Source organism: Tasmannia lanceolata, unplaced genomic scaffold, assembly GCF_043159265.1.
Source record: "Tasmannia lanceolata isolate RefF3 unplaced genomic scaffold, GAP_Taslan_0.1 ptg000018l, whole genome shotgun sequence".
NCBI classification, from domain to species: Eukaryota; Viridiplantae; Streptophyta; class Magnoliopsida; order Canellales; family Winteraceae; genus Tasmannia; species Tasmannia lanceolata.
In genome coordinates, this window is record NW_027518695.1 from 57,543,666 (window position 1) to 57,554,803 (window position 11,138).

The 11,138-nt window shown below is 37.8% G+C and overlaps 1 protein-coding gene across 8 annotated transcripts; it reads left to right on the plus strand.

Annotated features, from left to right (window-relative positions):
• The first annotated feature begins 264 nt into the window (after positions 1-264).
• On the plus strand, positions 265-8,104 carry LOC143850688 (uncharacterized). Of its 8 annotated transcripts, none has more exons than XR_013236015.1 (5): positions 265-359; positions 5,096-5,807; positions 5,932-6,067; positions 6,152-6,331; positions 6,796-8,104. XR_013236015.1 is itself a non-coding variant. In XM_077359911.1 (5 exons), exons 4-5 carry the CDS (start codon positions 6,845-6,847, stop codon positions 7,385-7,387), a joined length of 444 nt encoding a protein of 147 aa, XP_077216026.1. In that variant the 5' UTR covers positions 265-359; positions 5,096-5,807; positions 5,932-6,331; positions 6,796-6,844; the 3' UTR covers positions 7,388-8,104. The 8 variants fall into 8 exon arrangements, 2 of the variants coding, with proteins under 2 accessions (XP_077216026.1, XP_077216027.1); XR_013236016.1 differs by having other exon boundaries at positions 5,096-5,567; positions 5,656-5,807; positions 5,932-6,331; XR_013236017.1 differs by having other exon boundaries at positions 5,096-5,398; positions 5,625-5,807; positions 5,932-6,331.
• Positions 8,105-11,138: the final 3,034 nt, after the last annotated feature.

The window sequence follows — 11,138 nt, forward strand, 5'->3', positions numbered from 1 at the left end:
CTTTTTTTGAATGCCCATTATTGTTTGAATTATTTACTTGTTTAGATATTGCTTCAATTGAACATGACAGTGAAAAGAATTTTCAACTTATAGTTTTTTACAACTTTACCTTCCATGACTTTATTTCTCTGGATTTTTATGTTTATGTACTCAAGCTAAGAAATAAATCTAAGATGTTCCTAATTGACCTAAACTTCAAGTAATATAAATGCCAACTTACATGCTAATCTTTTCATTTCAGGTTAAGCGAAATTGGTGGGCACTATTCTCTCATTGTAAAATCAAAAGGCAGAATATCTATATTTGCAGCCTTGAACGGATATTGAACATCAAGAAGTCCAGAATGTAATATCCAATAGGTACCTTCACACAAACATACCTATGGTTGGTTAGTATGCAAATCATGATTGCACTTGTTTCAACAACAAAGATAATGTTATATTGGTTTTAAAATTCGGAACTCCCTAAAGGAGTCTCAGCGACTGACCTATGACTGAATATATGAAATGAAAGCATATGTGGTTCTTTTTTTAGCACAGAAACAAGTCTAGAGACTTGGATTACAATATTCTTAATAGCGGCCATAAATTCAAAGAGCCAACAATGAAATCGTTAGCAATTCTATTTAGAATGCCTCTAGATGTACAACCCGAGCTGATTTTTGAAGCTCCATCTTTGTTAATATTTTTTCTTTTTCTTCGCTAGAGTGCATTGTGGCTAACTTTCTACTATAGCTTCCATGCTAGTAACTATATTAATCTTTTTCTTTCTTCTGGGTAAGTGTGGGCAACTTTCTACTATAGCTTGCATGCTAGTAAGTATTTCTTCTGGGTCAGTGGGCAGGGATTGCAGTGCAAGGCCACTGGATCAATCCTTAAGTCTTAAAATCATTGAAAGACTGATGCTTCAGACTGTAGCAACTTTTCAACACTAAAACCATGTTTTTTTCCTGTCTTAGCAATTTTACTGGCTGGGCCCTTGTACAATTCGTCTGTTGACACTACCGCTGATTTATCCTCTATTGTACGTATTACATGCTATGAATTTAACAGCTTGCATCATTTGATTGGGAGGCTCCCCCCTCCCCCCTCAATGATTACTCGGTGTAGAAATCTGACGAACCTAATTCGATGTTACGTCCAAAAGTAACATTAAAACAAGTATAATGATAACACAAGTGTTTTATGTGGTTTGAAAATGGTGCCTACAGCCATGGGAGAGACCACGATGTTCTATTATGTGAGAAACAGATAAACAAAGATTACAATAGATTAATGAAGTAGATTGGGAGGCAAAGAAAAAGGATGGGCGTCGTAGGCTGGAGGATTGGATTCTAAGAGAAGAGGCCTCGGAAAATTCAAACTTGAATGAAGAAGACCAAGCTGTCAATGAGAGACCGTGGAGTGCTTATCTACACTTATTCTATCTATAACAAATTCATTTCAACATCCTTCAACCACATTTGTACATCTACTAAAGATATTGCAAATAGGCATAAAAAGAGAGACCGTGGAGTGCTCTTCATTGAACATTGAGAACACCCTCCACTTCCAGTAGTTTGTGGGAAATTTCAGGGGGGATGTTTTTTCTATTCCCATCCGCTACATCTATCAAAGTAGTGAAAGCTTTAGCCATTCTGTGCTGTTGTGACGCTTCAAGCACTATTTTCCTGATGGCAGATTTTTCGAGATTTAGTTTTTTCTTAGGTCCTGTTCGTTTTAGATTGCGACAACCGATTGTGAACCTCAAGCCTATTATTCGACTCAAAATCAAATTTAATTTTGAGTCCGAGAATCGGTTTGGGGTTCACAGTCGGTTTTCGCAATCTAAAACGAACAGGGACTTAGGCATAGTGAATTATAGAGTGGTTAATACTATGTAGTCATCTTCTTTTTGGATGGGAAGCTTTTTCTGTTACCGTCTTTCCTCGGACATCTTGTTCCATTTTGCTATAACTCAAGGTTTTATGTTCAGATGCTATATTGTTATCTTTAAAAAGAATAATGCAGTGTAGGCAGATGGTTGCATTCAGAAAGATTTCCAGGTATGAGTCGTGATCTTGAGTTGAGTTGACATGGCTAGTCACCCTACTGAATACAATGGTTACAACACATTCTTAAGTATTGGATAAAACTAATTTTACGTAAAATAGGACAATAAATTAGATACTACAAATTATTTTTTGAAGTTAGTTTGGAAACTTGAGGGCTAGTAACTCCATGTTCTCCAAATCAAACAAGGATACGGTCTAGGACAACTGGCAAAGGTGTTAGGACCACTCTTCACAACTTTATTAGGCAATATGGATCCCAATTGTTCCAATACTCAGGCATATGGGTGTTTGGCACTATGGGTGAATGGAGCTGGCTTTCACTTTGTAATTTCTAATATTCGATATTGACTTTACTTTCAAGGAAACATTACTATAAATAAAACTTTTCTGCATTAATACTAACAGAAACAGAGAATCTGTATGAATATACTAAAACAAAATGCATAATAGTGAGAGGCTGCAAATTTAGAAAATACTAGAATAATTTAGTGACATTCATATTATTGTTAACCTACCACTGAATAACATCATAAGTAGCGAAACACTTTGATTATATTGCCTGCAATGTAACACTGAAATGTATTGACAATGTCATATTCTTGTATATGAGTGCAGAGCAATATATTAAAATGTTGTCCATGATTACTTATATTATTAGGCTGCATCAGTAAACAGAATTTGAAATTCAAAAAGTTGAGAATTTGCTAATTACTGCCTCTACATATTGCCCATACCAATGTCCTACTGACAAGTAGAAAACCAAAGAAATCCAGATGCCAAACATGCAATCCACAAACCAGAGAGTTGCGAAGAAAATGTTTGCATAACTTATTAAATGTCTTGCTCCTAATGATAGTACTTTCAGTACCCAATAGCTTAAGTGTTGCTGCTTCAGGCATCTCTCAGCTGGTGTGTTCTGTTAAAGCATAAGTTTGAACTTGAAGAGGACTCTATTGGGTTGTTGTACCCTGAAAATTGCTTGGTTTACGATTTGAGGTGGACTCTTAAGTAATAATATAAGGGAAATGACAATACTTTGTTGTACCCTGAAAATCGCTTAATTTAAGATTTGAAATGGGAGTACTTGGTCTCTACCTCTTCTTATAAGTTAGGCATTTCTCTTAACTCTATCCAAATTCTTGAGTCGCGGGATTAGCTAAATTAAGATATGATCATCGTTTATGATCCACGGCTCACTCAATTAGAGCCCTAACTACTTCAATGGAATAAGCTCCAACGACGCTTTTAATCGTTGTGCTGGGACAATCTAGTCGATGGTTCTCCAGTCATCTTGATGAGGAATTTAGCTATGACACCCACTGACCTTACATTATGAGTACTGCTGTATCAAAGCCAATGGGAAGATCAGTCCCAGGGCTCAATCTAAGTTGCTAGCCAGGGTCAAGATGGCTGAAGGGGTTGTCATGAAGATTTGTAAGGAATTGTAGAATCCATAGCTGGAAATAGTGCTGGGAACCCGGAAAAAATGGGAAGATAGTTGCAAGGAAATCAGATTCCATAGCTAAGAGAACAAAATCACTTGCACATGATGAAACTCTTTTTTCCTGACAACCCCAACCGCCATGCCCCACCCCCAACCCACCCACACACACACACACATAGATAGTGATCCATTCTCGTACTCCGTTTCAAGAAATTCAATATAGATGAAGGACTGTTAAAAAATGTAGACAAGTTGTATCCATATGGCCTTTCTGAAAAAGTTGTGAATCTTGAAGTCATATACCATTAGCTGCCCAATTTCAATTTGAAGGACTTCTGTTCATTTTTTCTATCTCTCCACCTTGTTTGGACCCCTCAAGTTACAATCTTATGAAACTACCAGTTACTCCAAAAGCTTAAGCTGTTGGAGGAGGCAGTATTTAATCTTTTCATACTTTAGCACTCCCCCTCACGTGTGGCCCCTGTTTTAGGGTTGGCCCACACGTGGCACATGTGGCCCCTCTTTTGGGTTTTGCCATTGCATGTGGATTTTGTTATCCAGGAGGTTTGAACCCACCCAGGCATTTGCTATGTTATCATGTGAAACTACCAGTTACTCCAAAAGCTTATGTTGTTGGAGAAGGCAATATTTAATTTTTTTATACTTTAACAAATTTGATGGCTTGAGCCAAGTATTTCATCTTTGGATGCAAAGTTATATTATGGAAGGATTTGCTCCACATCCTTTGAGTTATGGAAGGAGAGGTATACGAGAAGGTTCAAAAAATGTTGCAAGTTATGTCTGATCAAACTTATTAACGATGATGTCTCGGAAATGTCTACAAATACTAAGAAAACTGATGATTTTCTAGGTGTTTGTCTTCCGTAGAAAAAACCACCCATTCAGAATTTAGTTCTTTCCTCGTCTGAGACTGGAAAAAATGAACAATCTTGCAAAATTTGCATCTATCTTTGGGAGATTAAATCTCTCAGAAATGTGCATGTCCATGGCGATTGAACAGTACGTCCACCGGATTCAAAATATTCTGTCCTTTTATTATAATTCTCAATATTCCAAGAAAATACGTCATCTTGCTTATACACTAGCCAAAGTCTAATATCTAGTTGGATATATTTGCTCAGCCTTTTTGCTACATATTATCAAGGACATCAAGAAAAAGTAAAGAAGGCCATATCTCGTTTTAATCTTTGCTAATTAATAGTGGGGCTAAATAATTTTCTTATCAGGTGCTTAACTGCCACTTAGTGTACTAATGCAAAACTTATTTTGAATAGAGATTGGTGGTGATTAAATTCATTTTAATGTCTTTATTGGGTACTTTCTTAAATACAGATAGGTTTACCTTAAATACTCATTATTGTTTGAATGTGTTGTTTAGATGTTGCTTCAGTGGAACATGACTGCATAAAGAATTTGTCGTACTGTAGTTTTTTCTCCAAATTTATATTCCATGAGGTTATTCCTCTGGAAATTCTATGTTCGTGTAATATATCTATGGAGCAAATCAGGGATGTATCAATTTGAGCTAAAATTCAACAAATATAAATTCAACTTACATGTTAATCTTTTCATTTCAGGTTAAAGAATTTAGTGGGCACCTATGTTGCATGGATTCAGATTCACGTGTCGAGATCTGACATGGATTCGAGGTTTGGATTCGGCAAATCCCAAAAAGTCGAGTCGAGATCCATCCAAGTGCAACTGTTGCTTGACTTCTTCACCAATCTCTATTCAAGGGAGATAGGTAATGGGGCCCACCTCTTGGTTATTGCTGTTGGAGATATTGTGATGAACTGCTTTGGGTGTTTAATAAAATAGAAGCTGTGTTTCCAAAGCTTGGAAAGTTGTCCTTGTGTTCTGTTCGTTGGAGTAATTGACAGGTATTTTCAAAGGAAACTGAATGGTACTCTTTTTTTTCAATATTAACATTCCTCCCATCATTTTGTAATTCTCCCATTGAGCTTAAGGGTGCAACTTGGGTTGAGTCGAGTTGAAGTTTTGCTAAAAAAATGAATTGGAATCAAGTGAATGGGTGAAAGAGGTGAAGAGGTATGTCAACTTGGAAGGACTTGTGTTGCTCTCTCAAGTAAATGAACTTTTTTGCAGCTGAATATTGTGTCTCACACTTCTTTTACAGTCATTGGAGACGCCAAGTCCAAGAAGGTGTTGGTCTTGCAGCAGAATGGAATGCTAAATTCTCAGAAAATGAGAAGAAGTATAAAGAGGAGGCGGCAGAGTTGAAGTCACTCATTTGGTGAATTGCCTGCTGGATGGGAGAAGGTCCTGCCGGTGAGGAGTTGGGATTGATTGTTCTTTAACATGCATTTTCAGGCCCCTAATAATTGAAATTTCTGTTATGAACTTATGTAAATACATTGTTTTCTCATCAGCCATTGGCTTTACTTGTTTGCAGACGTACACTCCTAGAGTCCTGCTGATGCTACTAGAAATATGTCTCATCCTGTGAGAGTGCCCAATAGAGAAATGCATCCCCGTGGGAAGGTCTCTTTATTCAAGCTTTATGGGAGGGATCAATGATATTGGTGAAGGTACAGTTGGCCTTAGTGGGTTCTTTTAGAGCCTTAAACCAACCCAATAGGGCCGAACGCTCAACGTTGATTTCACTGTGACAGGTTTACATGAGTATTGGCATAATCCTCAATCTGCAGAAATGCTATGACTTCCTGTGAGACTTTCTCAGAGGAAAACCAGAGATTTGGTTGGAGAAGAAAAGAAAGAAGTGGAAAGGGCCTTGAAGAATATTAGAGTTTTCATCTGCCACGGAGACACTGAGCAATGATACAGAGTTGAAGGTCAGGACGGTTTACGATCTGTTCTATTGACTAGATATTTAATTTGCTTTAGCTCATTGATCAATTGTTTATCCAAGCAAGTTTGTTGCTGTAAGTGACTTGCCCCCAAGGAGGAAGTGAAGAAAGAAAACCTGCGGAGACTCAGATGATGATATTGGTTTCAGTTTGTTTGATTAGATTTCATTTGATTTTTAGGGCTGCTTGTTTGATGAATTTGAGTTCAAAATTGATATGAACGTGGCAGCAGCAGGAATATTTTTAGCAGTTTTTTATCCTATATGCAGCAAGAGTATTTTTACAGTTTTCTTTTCTATATTTAGTTGGAACTTATTTAGTAGCTTTCTTATTTGAATTCTATGTTCGGTAGGAGAATAGAGTGAAGTAGGAAAGTCCCTTTGATAGAAAATAAGTTGTAACCTTCATTTTTGGGCATGAACTAAATCAGAGAATGTTGCATCTCCTAGTTTATTGCAGCCCCTACCTATTCCAGAGCGAGTGTGGACAGATATTTCGATGGATTTTATTGAGGGCCTTCCGGAGTCGCAAGGGAAGCAAGTTATACTTGTAGTGGTAGATCGCCTCAGTAAGTACGGTCATTTCCAGGCTCTTTCTCACCCTATACAGCGCTCGACGTCGCTCAGGTGTTCATGGATAACATCTTTCGTCTACATGGGATGCCATCGACAATTGTTAGTGACCGTGATCCAATTTTCACAAGTGCTTTTTGGAAGGAACTCTTCAAGTTGCATGGTACTAAGTTGTGCTTCAGTTCTGCATATCACCCCCAAACGGACGGCCAGACCAAGGTTTTAAATCGTACTTTAGAAACTTATCTGCGATGTATGACAGGTGATCGGCCACGACAATGGGTCAAGTGGTTACAGCTTGCAGAATGGTGGTACAACACGACCTTTCACTCGGCTACTAAGGTTACTCCTTATGAGACAATATATGGCCAACCCCCTCCTACATATATCCCTTAAGTACCAGGTGATGCAGTGGTTGCCGCTATTGATACATCCCTTCGTGATCGTGATGCCCTCATACGCCTATTGAGGCATAATTTGCAGTCAGCTCAAAACCGCATGAAGAAGTTCGCAGATGCACATAGAACTGAGCGCGAATTTGAAGTTGGGGACTGGGTGTACTTACGTCTTCAACCTTTTCGCCAAACAACGGTGGCAGTACGACAGAATATGAAGCTAGCTTCACGCTATTATGGTCCTTTGAGGGTCTTGCAACGAGTTGGCATGGTGGCTTACCGGTTGGAGGTGCCGGAAGGGTCACGCATTCATTCCGTCTTTCATGTTTCGCTCTTGAAAAAGAAGTTAGGAAGCCATTCAGTGGCTCTGGTTGATCTGCCCCATGTGGATAACGAAGGTAGGGTACGATTGGAGCCGGTGGCTATCTTGGATCGGAAGATGGTTAAGCGGGGAAATCGTGCAGTGACTCAAGTCCTTGTTCAATGGTCAAACACTTATCCAGAGGACGCCACATGGGAATACTTGCGTGACTTGCAACAACAATTTCTAGATTTTAGACCTTGAGGACAAGGTCTTTTTGAAGGGGAAGGGAATCATATGAACGTGGCAGCAGCAGGAAAATTTTTAGCAGTTTTTTTATCCTATATGCAGCAAGAGTATTTTTACAGTTTTCTTTTCTATATTTAGCTGGAACTTATTTAGTAGCTTTCTTATTTGAATTCTATGTTCGATAGGAGAATAGAATGCAGTAGTATTTTTGGGCATGAATGAAAACAACTATTTTCTTCTATTCTTCTTGTTCTTGAGGAAATCTCCCCGGACGTGAGATTAATTAAGTCTCTCTTCCAAGTGCCATATTAAAAATTTTAATCACTTGATAATCAAATTTCTTTGTTGATTGGGTGGATTTATGATCCCCAAAGAATGATTGTCTGCTTTCTGTTTATTGCATGTAAGAAGTGCGCTTGTGAAAGTGCGCTTGTGAAAATAGTCATCCTTTAATAAATGCATTGTAAAATAACCAAATTATTACGTATTGAAGGGTAATTAGCCATTTAACAATACAGTAAGTGTATCATGATCACTTATGAAATGATGATGAAGTCACTTTTGTTGCAACTTATTATGTTGATAATTGATGCTTGGCATAATCAGTTGCTATAATCACCATCACTTGTTGTATAATCTGAAACAAACAGGGCCTAGAGAGTTTTTATTTTCTTCCCCATCACTCTGTTATGTTTAATATTTTTTTTTTTGGGAATTGCTAGCGTCCATCGCAGAAGGCATTTCGCGGATGATCTGTCGCATGTCAGACACCCACCTCGTCAATGGAGACAAAAGCTGTTGTCTTTATTCATGAGGTGGCTGGTCTAATATGCGACAGACCAGCCGCTAAATGCCTTTTGCGATGGACCCTAGCAAATCCCATATTTTTTTGAATGGTAAAGTTATGTTTAATATTATTTTATCTTTATTTTGGGGTTTATTCTGACATTCTTGGTCCCTGGGTTTTCCCCTTCCCTTTTCTGTTTAAAAAAATGGAACAATTACCAATGGGGGACAAACATTAGGTGAAATTATCAACAGGACCCATGCTTTACAGAAATTATCAACGAGGGACAAAAGAGGTCTTGTCAGTAAAAGCTGGACGAAAATGCCCTTTGGCATTTACTACACGTTTTGACCTTATTTTTTCCTTCTTCCCTCTTCTTTTACTTTTCCATTATCACCCTTTTGATTTTTATCCTACTAGTCATCTTCCTCCTTGTTCAGCCACCATTGTTGCTGGCAAATCTTGAAAACTTGAATGTTGAGTTCTTACCATCTATCTCTTTGTATCTAGGTTTTGTTTTTCTTTTCTTTTTTTAGGGTTTTGCACTATTTTTCATTCCTCTGTTTCTGATTTATCTTGTTTAGGGTTTAAGCGGTTTGTATTTGAGGATGTGTTCCGGAGATAATGCATGGATGGCTTCACTCACTTTTTTGGAAGACAACTGGTTGTATAAGAAAAAGTTAATGTAATACATGAGTGGATGGCTACATATTTTTTGATTTACTTAAATTGTTTTTCGTAATACACAAAATTGGGATGTAATACATGAAGCACATTTAATGAAAACAATATCCATTTCTTTTGTTATTTCTATCATGAGCATAATTGTAATGCCATTAGAAGAGTTGCTATAGGCAGAGGGTTTTGTAGCAGAAGGGTTTATCAACTCTATGGAAGGGGGTTAGTAACTCTCAAAAGTAGGGTTACCAATTTTCGAATGGGCTTATCAAGTGCTTGAAAATTGGCCGAGGGTACTGGAGTTTTGGAAGGGGGTTTTCAAGTCTCTATGATTGGGGTTATTTAGTATAAAAAATGGGGTTACCAATATTCGAATATGATCAAGTCCCTAAAAATTGGCAAAGGGTACTGGAGGTTTGGAAGGGGGTTTTCAAGTCTCTGGGATTGGGGTTATCTAGTATAAAAAAATGGGGTTACTAATTTCCGAATGGGCTTATCAAGTCCTTGAAAATTGGCCGAGGGTACTGGAGTTTTCAAATGGGGTTTTCAAGACTCTGGGATTGGGGTTATCAAGTATGAAAATGGGGTTACCAATTTCCGAATGGGCTTATCAAGTCCCTGAAAATTGGCCGAGGGTACTAGAATTTTGGAAGGCGGTTTCAAGTATTTTGGATTGGGTTTATCTAGTATCAAATGAGGTTACCAATTTACGAATGGGCTTATCAAGTCCCTTAGAATTAGTCGAGGGCACTAGAGTTTTGGAAGGGGGTTTTCAAGTCATTGGGCTTGGGGTTATCCAGTATCAAAATGGGGTTACGAAATTCCGAATGGGCTTATCAAGTCCCTTATGAACACGTTTTTACTTGCTGTTTTTTTTTTCACTCTTTCATTTTCACCATTTTTTTCTTTCTACCCTACTATTCATCTTCCTCATCCTCCATTGAAAGGGAGAAGGAGAAATGCAAAACCCTAAAACGAACGAAAAACAAAACCTATAGATATAGAGAGATAGATGGGAATGAGCTCACGTTTCAAGTTTTCGAGCTTTCTCGCCTCCAATGGTGGCTAAATGATGAAGAAGATGACTGGTAAGGTAAAAAATACAAAGTTGAAAATGAAAAAGTAAAAAAAAGAGGGAAAGAAGAGAGAAGAGGGACAAGTGGAAAAGCAAAACGTGTTGCGTAAGAAAAGGGCATTTTCGTTCAGTTTTTAATGACAAGACCTCTTTTGTCCCTCGTTGATAATTTCTGAAAAGCATGGGTCCTGTTGATAATTCCACCTAACTTTTGTCCCCCATTGGTAATTGGTCCTAAAAAAATTTATGTTGCCATTCAAAAAATATAAAATAAAGACCATATGATGTGAACTAGATCACATTAAAAAATGGAGAGAAAACTCCACGTAGGAGGAAAATAGGGGAGAAAAGACCTAAATGGAAGAGGATTCATAGTCCACAACTACGGATTATCACATGAAAACATAGTGATTTACAGAACTTTGTCCACTCTTGACCGAAGATTCTACCCATCGGAGTCATCTTGGTCTGCATTGAAACAAGTTTCAAGTGGAATTGGATAATTTAAAATTAAAACCTTAGGTGAGCATCCTAAAGTGTATACAAGTTATTGGCGTAAGGGGCACATTCATGTGTCCTACAGGATAGTGTGACCAACAAGTTATAGCAGATAATTTAATGGGCGCACATTCATGCGTCTTTCGAAATAATGCAAGCAACTTCATGATTGGACATTGAATGCATAAACATGAATAAATCCTTTCAATTAAGAGTTCAACGTTCAAACATAACTAT

Coding starts and splice junctions, on each gene's coding strand:
- LOC143850688 (XM_077359911.1), top strand. CDS start 6,845: ATGGATTTTATTGAGGGCCTTCCGGAGTCGCAAGGGAAGCAAGTTATA. Junction 7,082..7,180: donor GGAACTCTTCAAGTTGCATG/GTACTAAGTTGT, acceptor GATGTATGACAG/GTGATCGGCCACGACAATGG.